The 14,754-nt window shown below is 32.7% G+C and overlaps 1 protein-coding gene across 2 annotated transcripts; it reads right to left on the bottom strand.

Annotated features, from left to right (window-relative positions):
- Window positions 1-3,211: 3,211 nt before the first annotated feature.
- On the bottom strand, window positions 3,212-9,405 carry LOC117921157 (thioredoxin-like protein AAED1, chloroplastic). 2 transcript variants are annotated; one of them, XM_034838964.1, is made up of 10 exons: window positions 9,132-9,405; window positions 8,625-8,766; window positions 8,452-8,497; window positions 7,771-7,830; window positions 7,375-7,411; window positions 6,912-6,991; window positions 6,666-6,757; window positions 5,501-5,561; window positions 5,067-5,147; window positions 3,212-3,500 (listed from the first exon to the last, which is right to left on the bottom strand). In XM_034838964.1, the coding sequence occupies exons 1-9, from the start codon at window positions 9,316-9,318 to the stop codon at window positions 5,088-5,090; spliced, it is 765 nt and encodes a 254-aa protein (XP_034694855.1). In that variant the 5' UTR covers window positions 9,319-9,405; the 3' UTR covers window positions 3,212-3,500; window positions 5,067-5,087. The 2 variants fall into 2 exon arrangements, with proteins under 2 accessions (XP_034694855.1, XP_034694856.1); XM_034838965.1 differs by having other exon boundaries at window positions 5,072-5,147.
- Between the last annotated feature and the right edge of the window lie 5,349 nt (window positions 9,406-14,754).

Here is a 14,754-nt window from a genome sequence, read left to right as displayed (position 1 = left end):
GAAAAATGAGGGGTAATGATCACTGATTGCTATACTGTAGGCATTTTAGATTCGGTAATTAATCCGATTTGAATATAAATCCAAGCAGATGATCTCTGTTCTTCATAGTCACCTGCATTTAATTGCAACTCTTTTACCTATCACTGGAAATTTTAAATTATTTGTTTGGCCAATTTAGTTAAGCCACGTCACACATTTAATCTTTCTCTCATCTATGTCACCATTTCTTTCTTTAAATTTTATCCCCATTTTTCCACGTGTCATGTTTTATAAATTCTTGGCCACTAAGCATGATAATATTTGTACATTTTTCATCTATGGAGATTTAATATTTATTATTTTAAGACTTAAAATTTATTTTAAGTTATAAATTAACATATTTATTTTTATTAAGTATAATTAATATTTATCATTATTAATTTTAATTAACATTTATTTTTATTAATTTTAAGTAATAATATTTCTCACTAAACATTCATATCTAAAGTGTTTTAAATATATGAGATAACCCTAAAATAATTACTATAAAAAATGAGTCATGTGTTGAAACTCATGATTGTTAAATATATTGTCATTAGATATGGACAAATAAAAGAAAAATGATTTGAGATTAAAAAATAAGTTAATTATTTTGATTTAATATTTAAAATCTTTTTTAATTTTAAATTGTAATATTAAGTTATTTTTACTAAATATATTTAATTTATTTAATAACTTAAATGAGATGAGTTATGGAACAAAAATAGCTATATATGGTAAAATTTCACCCTATAGATTAATTTTTTTTAGTATCAATTCATAAAAACATTTTAGACCTAAATTTTCTTGAAATCAGGAGAAAAAAATGAACAAAAACAGAACATTGGTTATTTTATGACAACTTTGTTAATTTACATTGAATCCACTCTCATCCACGTTACGCGTCATTGAGGTAATTTTTTAGAGGAGATTATGGTTTTCGAGCGACATTCAGAATCCACTGGGTGGATGATAACTAATAAAGTGGATAAGATGTAAAGAACTTGAGCGAACAAAAGCAAAATATGAAAAAAAAAAAAAAAAAAACCAACTACACAAACATATGTACATACCTCAAATTTGTCCCACGTTTCCACTAAATGGATAAAATCCAAGTATTTGTGCAGACTGCTGGATGAAGAGACATGCCCAAAAAATAAGCACAGCCCAGTTGAAGATAATGAAATGGTTGAGTTCCAGGGCAACAAAGGGCAGAATTGGAAATGACTGCATCTGAGGTAAATTGTGATGGTTCAAGGGTCAAAAGATTAAATCAGCAAACTCGATCTAGCCCAAAATTGAACCAAGAAGAAACATAACAAATTGAAAAGGATACTTGGTGGATTGTTAGGCTGAGGCGTGACATTGCTCTATCCCTGAAGTAAATTTGCCCTCCTCAGGGTATCAATCTCCGTGCGGTAGGAAACTGGCGTCCTACTTCTAGGATTCAACAGTCAAAGAAACGTGCCTTAGGTGCACTCCTTTGACAAGAAATAGTACAACACTTAGAGACTTAGAATATAATTCCTCTGGATACTAGATGAAGGCTGCAGTCAGATGGTTACAGTTGGGGAAGCAGCAACAGCAGTGAAGGTGGTGTATGCAGGCATGCAGCAGGATAGAAGATAGAAAAATGGGTCATTTGTGTTTTGATGGAGTCATTTGGCAAATATATACTTTTGAGAACCTAACTTGATGAAATCTAAAAACCAGTTTTTAATTGAAAAATTATATCTTTCTTATGCACTCTGAGCCGGCTACATTTTTTATACCGAGATTGCCCTTTTTTTTTTCTTTTTTTTTTTTTCATCCCGTACCACCATCCGCCTCTCCCTCCCGTGAAACCAGTCGGCCGGCGTCATCACCGGCTGTCACACATACCTCTCACCGGCCGACAGACAAAGGTTTTGTTTTTCAGCCTGGCTCAAAAATCGTGGATTTAGGGTTCGTGAAATTTAAATCCAATGGCACAACAGCAAAGAGACCCTAGAACAGATCCAGAAAACACATGGAGCAAAAAAGGAGCAATTTTTTTGGTTTTCCTTGGGGGTTTCGCATGGATTTTCTCTGAAATCAAACGAGGATGAATTTTCCCGGAAATCGAATGGGGGATGGATTTTCTTGGGGATCAAACGAGGATTTTTTTTTTTTGGTTCCGCCGCCATTGTGTTTTTCAGCCTGGCTCAAAAATCGTGAACAACAAAGAGACCCCTAGAACAGATCCAGAAAACACAGGGAGCAAAAAAGAAGCAATTTTTTTGGTTTTCGTTAGGGGTTTCGCATGGATTTTCTCGGAAATCAAACGAGGATGAATTTTCCCGGAAATCGAATGGGGGATGGATTTTCTTGGGATCAAACGGGGATTTTTTTTTGCTTTCGCCGCCGCCGTCGTTGTGTTTTTCAGCCTGGCTCAAAAATCGTGGATTTAGGGTTCGTGAAATTTAAATCCAATGGCACAACAACAAAGAGACCCTAGAACAGATCCAGAAAACACAGGGAGCAAAAAAAAACAATTGTTTTGGATTTCCTTGGGGGTTTTGCATGGATTTTCTCTGAAATCAAACGAGGATGAATTTTCCCGGAAATCGAATGGGGGATGGATTTTCTTGGGAATCAAACGAGGTATTAGTGGCTGCCGGTGATGACACCGGCCGGCCGGTTTCACGGGAGGGAGAGGCGGATGGTGGTTATGGGAGGAAAAAAAGGAAAAAAAAAGGGGCAATCTAGGTATAAAAAATGTAGGCGGCTCAAAGTGCATAAAAAAGATATAATTTTTCAATTAAAAATTGGTTTTCAGATTTCAAAAAGTAGGGTTCTCAAAAGTATATATTTACCAAATAACCCCGTCAAAACGCAAGTTTCCCTAGAAAAATTGCAGGTTTCAACAGCAGGAATGGAAAGCTCAGGAAGCAGTGTGAGAGCACTCGTTGAAGGCTGTAGTCAAATGGTACGCAGGGGGTCCCTACGCAAGATGCCTGTGGGCACAACGCGCATCAAGTATTCCAATTTCTGCCATGTATCAAATATGATTTAATTTAAATGAAAATTGGGGGTTTATGGAACTTTAATATTTAAAAGTAAAATCACTCTACACCTATCATATTAATATTTTAATTTTCTCAAATTCTTGTCACTGAATGAGGATATTATATTTAAAATATGATAGCCTTAAAAGAAATGAATGAGGCTGGGCTGACAACAAAAAGGTAAGACAAGCCTCTTAATTGAGCTAGCATCATAACAGGGACCAGGGATCTTTTTCTCTCTGTCACATACTATGCATGGCTTAGACAAATTCATATGGCTACAAATAAGAGCAACAAAGTAACTTAGATCAGCATGTTTGGGAGCCAAATTTTGTACATATATATATCTCTATCAACAGCTTCACATTAATACAAAACACGTGTTTCTACAGAACTTGCTTCAGATGCCATCGAGGAAGGTGATCTCCTGACAAATCAGCATCACTCTGCAAATGCCTGAAACAGAGAAAGAAAGTTGAATTCATGAATCTGAACTATTACTTAAAAGGAATCAAGTTTGTCTTTGTTGCTGAAGCCTGAGATTTTAAGCTATCAATGCAGGCAAGGTTCTCCTAGTTTTGTCAAAGCCTGTTCATAAGCAGGTTGTATCATCAACACTAATGTCTCTTTTTTCATGGTAAGCACAAGAAAAGCCTACTGCTTGTGGTGGGTCATGGTTTGTGCTATCGCCTCTCTCCTGCAGCTATTGCTACCCCTACCACCCATTACTACACTAATGAAAAAAATAAAAATAACCAAATGTTAGCTTGTCTTATTTACATTGAGAATGGCTGGGAACATCATTTATAATTTAAACCTGTAAAGTCCTGAAACTAATTAGACAAACTCCAAAGATCAGATCAGATCAGCTCATCAGCAGTTGTCTTATAAGGTTTTGTAGAAATTTGAATTATATATTTCATCACAGCTACTGGGAAATACAGATGAAAAGGGTTTTATACAAATGAGGAACAAATCACCAGCAACTTAAATAACAAATGGAATCTAGAGATTGTGTTCTCTTTTCTTTCCAATTTTTGCCTACTAGTCACAGGACTTTTACCAAATTCTTCCAAGTTGATTCTCTGGTAGTCAGGAGCCTTGCCATCAGTTATTTTTTTTTTACATAGACCACAAAAATTGTACAATTATGGGCGGTAAAATTTGTATGGCTCGAATCATTTTTCTATCATGAAATTGCAGGGTCATGGTCTGGTGCTACTTGTGCGAGTCAAAATTTTAGCCCAAAAACTTTGTTCCTTATGAACAAAATTTAGTTATAACAAAGGAACTTCTGCTGAGGTGCATAGCTTCTTTTCCTTTTAAAATTTAATTTTTTTATTATTGCCAGGGAATAAAAAATCTTCATCATTTTTCTCTAATTTCCCATTTTATATGTTTTCTCAATGCATGTAGAGGAACAGAAAGCACTACAATTTCTTACTTGATGATGTATTAGGCTGCAAATATTGATGGGTTCACTGGATTATGCCAACCACGTATTGGATTGTCTGGTCATGTTCCTTTAGCGGGATTACAACTACATCTAACAAGGGATCGGGTTCATCCAGGATAGCTATGCAGCCTAGCTAGTCAGCTCAGTGGACAAGCTCACAGGAACTCTGAAATTATTAGTACTCATGCTTAGGGAATCAACATTTGGTAAGGTTACTGTATTTATTCAGTCTAGTTCTAACTTATTTTAAGTCAGGTAAAGTTCTGTTTCTCTTACGAATTACTATCACATGGGCCATGGATGGAATCATCCTCCACAATTATTGTTATCCTTTCATGTGGATGGTTAGGGAAGAAGGGGGAGGGGTTGGTGTTGTAATCCCAATCTCAACCTTGACCCATGGGCAAGACTGCCAGTTCACTCCTCAAGCTACTACTTAGTCTCAAAGACTTGAAGATTGGAACACAAGTAGGCAGTTAGTTCTTACTCCTCGACCTCAAAGTCAGTGGCAAAGGTAGATACAGTTTGTAAACATAAGTAAAACCATAGAGAAGGTTAAGATGCACCTTACTGGCTCATTTCCTGCTTCATGAGCAACATGCATTCAAAATATCTTCCATATCTGGATCATCTCCTGCTTCTTTGTCCTAATCAACTCGACAAATGTACAATGATATATTAGGAAACTAGCAAAGTATCCCTCAAATGAGAATGTGTAATCCAAAATGGAGTCATTATGAAGATTGCCAACATAATCCCTTAAAACAAAACTCGGATCATTTTTCAACTTTTGAAATGCCACATTTCAAAGAAGTGATGAGAGACACATTGCTAAATTAACATATGTAGATGAATGTATTTGCAATTATCATTTATTACCAACAAAAGAATCTAATTTTTATTGTTATTCTTTTTCCTCTGATAGGCTTATTGATGGATTCACATGGTTATTTCTAGAAGCAAAAAGAGAGAGAACTGGATAGAAGTAGAAGGGACAAACCTTGTGGATGTATGAGATGTTACTTTTACCAGGACCTGCAACAATGATTCCCCCTTGCTGCCTGAGAAAACCACAACAAAGTAGCCTATTTTATATAGCTGTTAAAATGTTTTTGTTTAAAATGAACAGAAGGTATTGAGATTGGCCTTGAGAAGAAGAACATATTCTGGCTATCACCATTAGTTCTCATTTTGGGTAATACAGCAAAATACTTACATATAACAAAGCTAGCAAAAAGTAAGTAGTAGGTATAACTAGAACTATGCCAATGCCATGCAATTTTATAGTTTAACCCACTGAAATGGGCACAGGCTATTGCAAGATTTTTTTGGCAGTTCTGTGCACATTTACTGCTGCTACTATCACTTTATTCAAATGAAACATCATGGGAACGACTAAAAATGGTAAACTTCGCATGGAAATTTGTAATTGAAGCATAATATATTTTGAATGGTTTAGATAGGGTTTTTTTATTAAGCATGTAGTGGTTATCAACTCAAGTTATAAGTTGTCACCACAAACGTGTTGAGGAATGTTAAGAGGCATTCAGTTAGTGGAAGATATCAACTAGTCTGTTCTTGTCGCACTTCTGATTTTCTGTTCATCATTTAATTTATAGGTATGCTGTATTGAGTATAATTCTCTATGATAACATGATTGAAAGACTTACATTCTAAGGGCATGGTACTGGTGGGGGGAAGATATCCAGAAGGATTTGGAGGATGCCTCCTTTCTGTCTATGCTTGTGCCTATGGAGGGGGCATAATCACGGAGCTTCAAGAGAAAGGAGTCTCAGCTCAGGTGTTGAAGGAATTTCTCCTTGGACCTTTTTTGGATTGTGCTAGGATCCTGTGGGGGACTGACCTCTCTCTCTTTGATCTATAGAGGGATTGGGTCAGGGTTAGGATGTTCAGCCCTTTGATTATTGTGTTTATATCCCTTTTTTTCCTTTGATGCTCTGTGAATTGCACTTCTATTTTGTAAGGCTCTTCTTAATATCTTTCTAATTTTTTTGGCTATAATAAAAAAATAAAAAATAAGAAATAAAAAGACAGTTTTAAGGAGTTTAAAATTTAACATTTCTTTTACAAGGTGAGGATTTGTGAATCCCATCATAACCATGCAGGCATGATTCTAATAACACTTATCAAGATAGTTTACATACCAGCCTCCTCTTGTCACAGTATCCCTTTGAAAGGAAAGCCCCCAGTCCTGTCGATAACCTTCCATGTACAATTGTATAATCTTTAAACCTGCCTAAAATGTTATGGAAGCAACTTAGAAACTAAAGCTAATTGCACTTTAAAAAACCCCAAAAATTGAGACTATCACATGTATAAGCTGCTAGCATTCTTATATTTAAACAAGGAGATAGAATGTGTGCATTCGTAACACAGCATTTCTCAAGTACCTGGGGAGTAAATGTGCTTAAAACTCCAGAAACAAATCCCAGTACTTCATATGACGAGTGGCTAGGATCTGCGTACACTTCTGAAACCAACAACAGATTCTATTACCTAGCAGCAACAAGGAGAAACACAAAACTATTGTAGAAACTATACATTTCAGAAGAGATCAAAAGGTAAGAAATGTCAACAACTTCTGGATGGACCCCTGAAATCTCCACAAGGTGAACAGGCAAATCCGAGTTAGCCAAGCACGCTGATTACTGCTTCTTTAAAGCAGTAAAAACTTTGCTTTGGTTATGGAGACTCATCGCTGTGAGATGGCATGACAAACAAGTGATAAGACAAACCCTAAGAAATTACTCTCTTGCAGTAAGGATTACTACTTCTCATGATACACATGTTGCCATTTGAAATTGGCCTCGTGGAGATCCATGAGAGACTTATCAAGTTTTTTCAGAATCATACCTCCTTTGAAATTTGTTTGCTCAGAGAATGCTTTTGCCTACATCAAAATTATTGCTAATGGTTATAAAAAAGGTACATGGTATTAGCATGAAGCAATGAAAGAAAAATTTTTGCAATTTGAGGCTTGCAGAAATCAATTCCAGTGAAGAAGCAGAAAGAAATACATGTTTAGCAAGATATGTTCAATGACTACAACAAGTTTTATTATGAAGACGGTCCTTGTTAACCCAAATTTGATAGTCAAACTTTCCTGAAATTTTGTTAAACTGCAATTAAAAATAAGAAGAGTCCAACAAATACTGTTACATCCTATCACCATATATATTACTCATCACATTAGCTGATATGCGATCACAAATATTAAGGAACAACTCAATAAGCTTTCTCAGTATATACCTGATCAATGCTACCAGGTCCAATTAAAACTAGTGCCACCCCAGATGCATCCATTCTATCCTGTCAACAAATTAGAACCATGATATTAAATGATGAATTGCTGTCAAAAATGAAACACTTTCCATTGATAGTCTCAGAGGATGCCGGCCAATCTCCCTACGGTAAGCAAGCACAAGATTCAACAACCATCGGTTTGATTTTGGGTTTTGTGGTACAGAGTTCAGACGTCACTTGCAAGTGGGAATGAGTGGTCTCATCCAACCCAAAAACCAACGCAAATTTTTTTTTTTTAAGAAAGAAGAAAAGCAAAGAAAAAAAGAAAGAAAAATAAAAGAAAACAAGTGTTTAATGAAGGATTTAATGCAAATATTTAGGTGGAAGAACATCCACCATCACCAAAAGGAACATAAAAAATCCCTACTGAAACAGAAGTAACCTTCCTATCCTAATGGCATTTCTAGAAAACCATGGTACAAGACAATATTAAAAATCAAGAAAAACACTCGGTGGATATCGAATTCCTCTAGTATTTTCCAAAAGTTCTTGCCTCCCAGATGTGGGGTATCAAATAAATCCGGAGCACCCTACTTTTTGTGAAACTAACCAATGCTAAATCAATCTAAAAATCAAGAAGGACAGCCCATACAATGAAGATGAAACATCCTGCTTATGCATCATTACCTTCTGAGAGGCAAGCAAATCAGCCCGTTTGCGGCAAAAAACACATCTGCAGTAAATAATCAAGAACAATATAAAGGAAATAAATAGAGTGATCTGTGCAAGTGCTTCTAGAAGCTTTAATAAGCAAAGGTTCATAATGAATTGGATGCATAAAACTGAAAAACAGAACACACCCAAAATGGCGAGCAAATGCCACCACAGCTTTTCTATCTTTCCACAAATCAGAAATTGGAATCCCGTTTCCATTCAAATCAAACACTTGCGCTCTATCCAATAAGTTCGTGGTATCATCACTAACAGTGGAAGATTCAATTCCTGGTTACATTAACACGTTCAATTATCAAGTGCCTTCAAACCAGTTCACATCTTCCGAAGACTGGATGTAATTTACCTCTCTAATAGCATTTAATTTAACTTACGCTATGTTTGGTGCTCAGAAATTGAACCCGAGAAGAAAAAATAAAAATTCCAATCTTAAACTTCTTTAAAAATCAGTAAAACAAAATAATTCCCTATAAATAAGCCGCATACACGGCTATTTGGACTGGTTGAATTCTCTGTTTGGTCACCGAGAAAGAAAAAGGAAAACAACAAATAACAGTAATTCAAAATTCTCTCTCTTTTTTTTTTTCTTGGGCTTTTTTTATCGCAACAAAATAAAGGAAGAGTCAGGAACTTGCCAGGAGAACCGGAGGCGGCGGAGGCTGTGATGACACTTCTCGATGAAGAGAGTTCGATGCTTTCGTTGCAGGGTCTGAAGGAGAGGGAAAAGCCGAGATTGCGACTCACACGTGGCGAAAGGAGAATGGTGATTCTGCTGCGTTGGATGGTGTTGGGCAAGATCGTAGTGGAGAGAGAAATCGCCATGGATGCTCAGAAACACGTAACGACGATCGTTGGCTGTTGGGAGAGAGTGGAGACATTTTTTTTTGCCGTTTTCTATTTTTTTACCTGTGATCCGATTGGTCCAGGTTTTGCAAATCTTGCTGCCATACATTATTTCAGCTATGATTTGTTTTTCCAAAATGAAAATGGACAGGTGTCATCCTATTCAGAATTTATTTATTTTTTTAATAATTAATAAGATGGATTTTACAAAGATTTAATAAAGATAATATTATTTTAAAAAAAAAAAAATACTTGTTGCAAATTGGTCAGTAAAGTTGCATGAGCATGAAACTCTTTTTTTTTTTTTTTTTTATAGAGAAACACTAATGACCTGTTTGGTTATATTTTTTGAAACTTACTTTTAAAATTTTGTTTTCAAGATTAAAAAAAAAAAAAATGGCAATTTTCTAAGAATTTTTTTCTAAAAAGAAAAATTTTGGATTTTAAAAAATTTTTTATTTTGTAAAAAATTTGTAAACTCAATATATATTAAAATACTAATCCTATATAATAAAAGTATAAATTTGTTAAAAAATAATAGTATTTTAGTAAATATTATATAACATAGATATTAATATTTTAATAAAACCATAAATTAGTTTTCTTTTTTGTTTTTTTTTGTAAAAAATAGATAATAATATTTTATTTAAAATAAATTATAAATATAGCTTTCCTTACATCATGAAATTGCATGACCATTTGATTTTGTTGGAAACAAACATAACGAATGCCCTGTTAGTTCTCTCTTTTAATATAGGGTTATTTAGTTAAAAGGGATGAAATACTCACACATTTAAAAGAATAATTTCTATGAAATACGAAATATATTCTCCATCAATTTTTTTATCCTCATATAAAATTCAAGTTTTTTTTTTTTTTTTAAAGTGTAGGGGTAAAAATGTCAAATTGAGATTATATTTACAATTTTCAATAAATGAAACTTATTTTTTTCACATGTGAGATTTATATTGTCCTTCAATACAAATATTTCTTTAACATATCCATCTCATATTTCCTCAAATTTCAGGTGCCTTAGAAAAAACCTTAGACAATGGTGGTAGAGAAATAATGTCTATATGTTCTTGGCCTCACTACCATTACCACAGTCGAGAAATCTTATTGGCATACAAGAAGCCACCTATCCAATATCACCCCAAGAAGAAATGGAGAATTCTAGAGAGAGAGAAAGAGAAAGAAGGTTTGATATTTGAATGTGAGGTTGAGTTTCAAATGCTTTTTAGTTTGTCTTCTTGTTAGGGATGACAATAGAGCAAATTTTTTACTCGAACTAGTTTGAGTTGAAAATAAATAAGCTAAAAGATAAATTTGAGACTTTTAAAAAACCTTCAAGTATTTCCTTACCCTTCCGGAGTTCTATATACAATTAAACTTTAAAATAGTTTTTGGAGGCCACTTCATGCACTTAAGGAGTTGTGGGACTTTTTAGATCAATTGTTGAGGGGCAAATGTTCTTTCATTTAGAAAAATGTGTGCCCTTCCTTTCGTAAGCTAACTTTTTCCCCTTTACCCTTACGAATTTAGCTAGTTCAAGATTCATATTCTTATCTGTAGGCATAACCTTCTATGTCATTGTTGATTTCAAATTTTAAGATCAAGAAACTTACTTGAGACGAGTGCTATCCATGTCCCTAGCTTCATTAAACCTTGGTGTATGCAACACCTTCTTCCACTAATACGCATCACAAAGACTAGAAACCAAATACCACTTATCTAGTCAAATAATATGTATCATCACCTTTCCACGTAATCAATTTTCCTTATTAAATAGTCCTAATAGCTGCACTTGTTCCTTTATATCATCATCTAAAAGCCTAAACAATGTGGAGATGGTAGGAAATCTATAATGATTCCATCTTAATAATAATAATAATATCCTATTTCATCAACTTAAAAGGGTGGAAATGCCATCTTTCTTACTTATGACAATTAAGAAACAAGGAAAGTAAAGAAATACTTCATAAGTTATAATTGGCCCATCCTTTGATTCCCCATGTATAAGATTCATGGACTACGCCTAATCACATGCTTCTGTCCCAAAAAATTCGAAATATCAAGACAAATAAAAAAAAACACAATTTTACTATTCACCCCACTTTTGTTTCTCTAATAAGCAAAAATGTATTGTTGGTGTACCACATATATTATTTTATTTCATCACATGATTTATAAAATTTTCTTGTGTGAATGACTTTAATTTGATATAACTTATGAATGTAGCTAGGCCAACAAGTTTGGTGCATCCATACCAAATCTTATCACTTTAATGTCTTTTCCTTTGAATTTGTAAGAAGATGAGGAGAGGAAGGTTGGAAATTTTGCATCACTTGTCTTGTCCATCAAATGCTAATTAGGCCAACCATGATTATTTTTCTATTTGGTTTATGTAAAGAGGTCTCTTAAGTATATTTGGTAATTTTATTTTTTGTTTTAAAAACTAAAAAGCAAAAACATGTTTCATAATCATAAAATAACAAATAAAAAACTTTTATTTATAATTGAAGGACCAATAATGCGGTTTGGCAAAGAAAAATAAATGTTAATATGTATCAATGTTTTGAAAGTTACGCCAGATGAGCTAGTCTATCTGATTGACAATTGGTGACTTTTTCGATCCAATTTACCTTAATGGACTTTAATTTGATATCATTTATCAATGCAGTTACACTAACAAGTTTGGTACGTCCAAACCGAATCTTATCACTTTAATGTCTTTTCCTTTGAATTTGTAAGAAGATGAGGAGAGGAAGGTCAGAAATTTTGCATCACTTGTCTTGTCCATCAAATGCTAATTAGGCCAACCATGATTATTTTTCTATTTGGTTTATGTAAAGAGGTCTCTTAAGTATATTTGGTAATTTTATTTTTTGTTTTAAAAACTAAAAAGCAAAAACATGTTTCATAATCATAAAATAACAAATAAAAAACTTTTATTTATAATTGAAGGACCAATAATGCGGTTTGGCAAAGAAAAATAAATGTTAATATGTATCAATGTTTTGAAAGTTAGGCCAGATGAGCTAGTCTATCTGATTGACAATTGATGACTTTTTCGATCCAATTTACCTTAATGGACTTTAAGTTGATATCATTTGTCAATGCAGTTACGCTAACAAGTTTGGTACGTTCAAACCGAATCTAATCACTTTAATGTCTTTTCCTTTGAATTTGTAAGAAAATGAGGAGAGGAAGGTTAGAAATTTTGCATCACTTGTCTTGTCCATCAAATGCTAATTAGGCCAACCATGATTATTTTTCTACTTGGTTTATGTAAAGAGGTCTCTTAAGTATATTTGGTAATTTTATTTTTTGTTTTAAAAACTAAAAAGCAAAAACATGTTTCATAATCATAAAATAACAAATAAAAAACTTTTATTTATAATTGAAGGACCAATAATGCGGTTTGGCAAAGAAAAATAAATGTTAATATGTATAAATGTTTTGAAAGTTAGGTCAGATGGGCCAGTCTATCTGATTAACAATTGGTGACTTTTTCGATCCAATTTACCTTAATGGACTTTAATTTGATATCATTTATCAATGTAATTACGCTAACAAGTTTGATACGTCCAAACCGAATCTTATCACTTTAATGTCTTTTCCTTTAAATTTGTAAGAAGATGAGGAGAGGAAGGTTAGAAATTTTGCATCACTTGTCTTGTCCATCAAATGCTAATTAGGCCAACCATGATTATTCTTCTATTTGGTTTATGTAAAGAGGTCTCTTAAGTATATTTGGTAATTTTATTTTTTGTTTTAAAAACTAAAAAGCAAAAACATGTTTCATAATCATAAAACAACAAATAAGAAACTTTTATTTATAGTTGAAGGACTGATAATGTGGTTTGGCAAAAAAAATAAAAAATATTAATATATATCAATGTTTTAAAAGTCGAACTAGACCAACCCGTCTAATTGATTGACAATTGGTGACTTTTTTGAAATTTTTCGGTCCAATTTACCCTAATGGACTGTTTTATTATTAAATTGGTATAGTACCGTTTGGATCAATGGTTGGACCATTTGGGTAAACCATTCTAAGGCCCTTTCAAGGGTGAAACCTATCTAACCTATCTGTCACCAAGCTCAACACGCATGATGACTTTGAAAGCTAAAGGTGGTTGCAAGATTTTTATACAACACATATATTTCATTAATTTCCAATATGGGATGGATTAATAATAAGTCAAAAAATAAATGATTTAAAAATTGGATCGAACCGATTAGTCCAATAGTCAAATGACGACTTTTCTTGTTTAGTTCGCGCTAATGGGCTATTTTATTATTTAATTAGTATAGAACCGCTTGGATTGACTGTCAAACTGTCAAATGAGGCAAAATTGGTCGGTTCCGTTCGAATTGATCGCTCAAGCCCAAAACCATTGCATGCAAGACCTGTTCACTCATGAAACCATTTAACCCATCTTTCACCAAGCCCAACATTTTTATATAACACATATACGACCATGAACTATTGAGCATTTTCATTAAATGATTTTGCAAATCAAATTATATAACGATACTAATTATTTTATTTTTTTCAAATTTTTATCCGATCAATGTAAATATTTATATTCACATATTTTGTATTTTATCATATAAAACATTTAAATAAATGTAAATATTTACGTTCACATTTATTTTTGTTATAATAATGAAAATAACATAAATTAATTAATATAATAATTTTAAAATAGTAAAATACAAAGACATAAAAAGAAAATTAAACATTATAATTTTCTTTACATTTTAAATATATCTTCATACTTAAATATTATATATATATATATATATATATATATATATATATATATATATATATATATATATATATTGTTTTTGATAAAATTTAAAATATTAATACATTTATATTTATCTTTATCATTTAATTACATATATCAAATATAAAATGAAATATAATTAAAAAATTTAATTATATATTTTAATTTTCTTATAATTATTTTTAATTTTATATAATATATAAATTATACATTATATATTGATGACATCACTAATTTGATTGTAGTTCAACCTTCAACCCGATCGGTTAATTATAAACCAATAACTTATAACTTTTTTTGTTTAATAATTGGTCCGATTACGAGAATATTGATATATATTAATTCTCCATTTTAAAATTTGTTGAAAAGGATTTTGGAATTAAAAAAAAATCATATATTTTTTTTAATAAATTTTGACATCAAATTTATAAAAATAAAAATAAAAAACAAATTTCCCTATATGATTTTTAAATAAAAAGTTTTGAAAAAAGTGCAACCAAATATACGTTTTTGGCCCAAACAAGAATTTTATTTTAATTTTTAAGATGATTATAAATTTACAACATTATGGCAGGAAGAGAGCGTGTGTTGGGGGTGGGGTGGGGGAACCCGGCCT

The sequence above is a fragment of the Vitis riparia genome, chromosome 8, assembly GCF_004353265.1.
Source record: "Vitis riparia cultivar Riparia Gloire de Montpellier isolate 1030 chromosome 8, EGFV_Vit.rip_1.0, whole genome shotgun sequence".
Classification (NCBI taxonomy): Eukaryota; Viridiplantae; Streptophyta; class Magnoliopsida; order Vitales; family Vitaceae; genus Vitis; species Vitis riparia.
This window is presented reverse-complemented; position numbering and strand designations above follow the sequence as displayed.

What these genes read in the sequence shown, in the direction of transcription:
- LOC117921157 (XM_034838964.1), bottom strand. Translation starts at nt 9,318, where the DNA reads ATGGCGATTTCTCTCTCCACTACGATCTTGCCCAACACCATCCAACGC. An exon ending in GCATTTGCTCGCCATTTTGG is followed by an intron (nt 8,498 to 8,624) that starts GTGTGTTCTGTT and finishes TATTTACTGCAG; the next exon opens with ATGTGTTTTTTGCCGCAAAC. An exon ending in ACATCTCATACATCCACAAG is followed by an intron (nt 5,148 to 5,500) that starts GTTTGTCCCTTC and finishes CGAGTTGATTAG; the next exon opens with GACAAAGAAGCAGGAGATGA.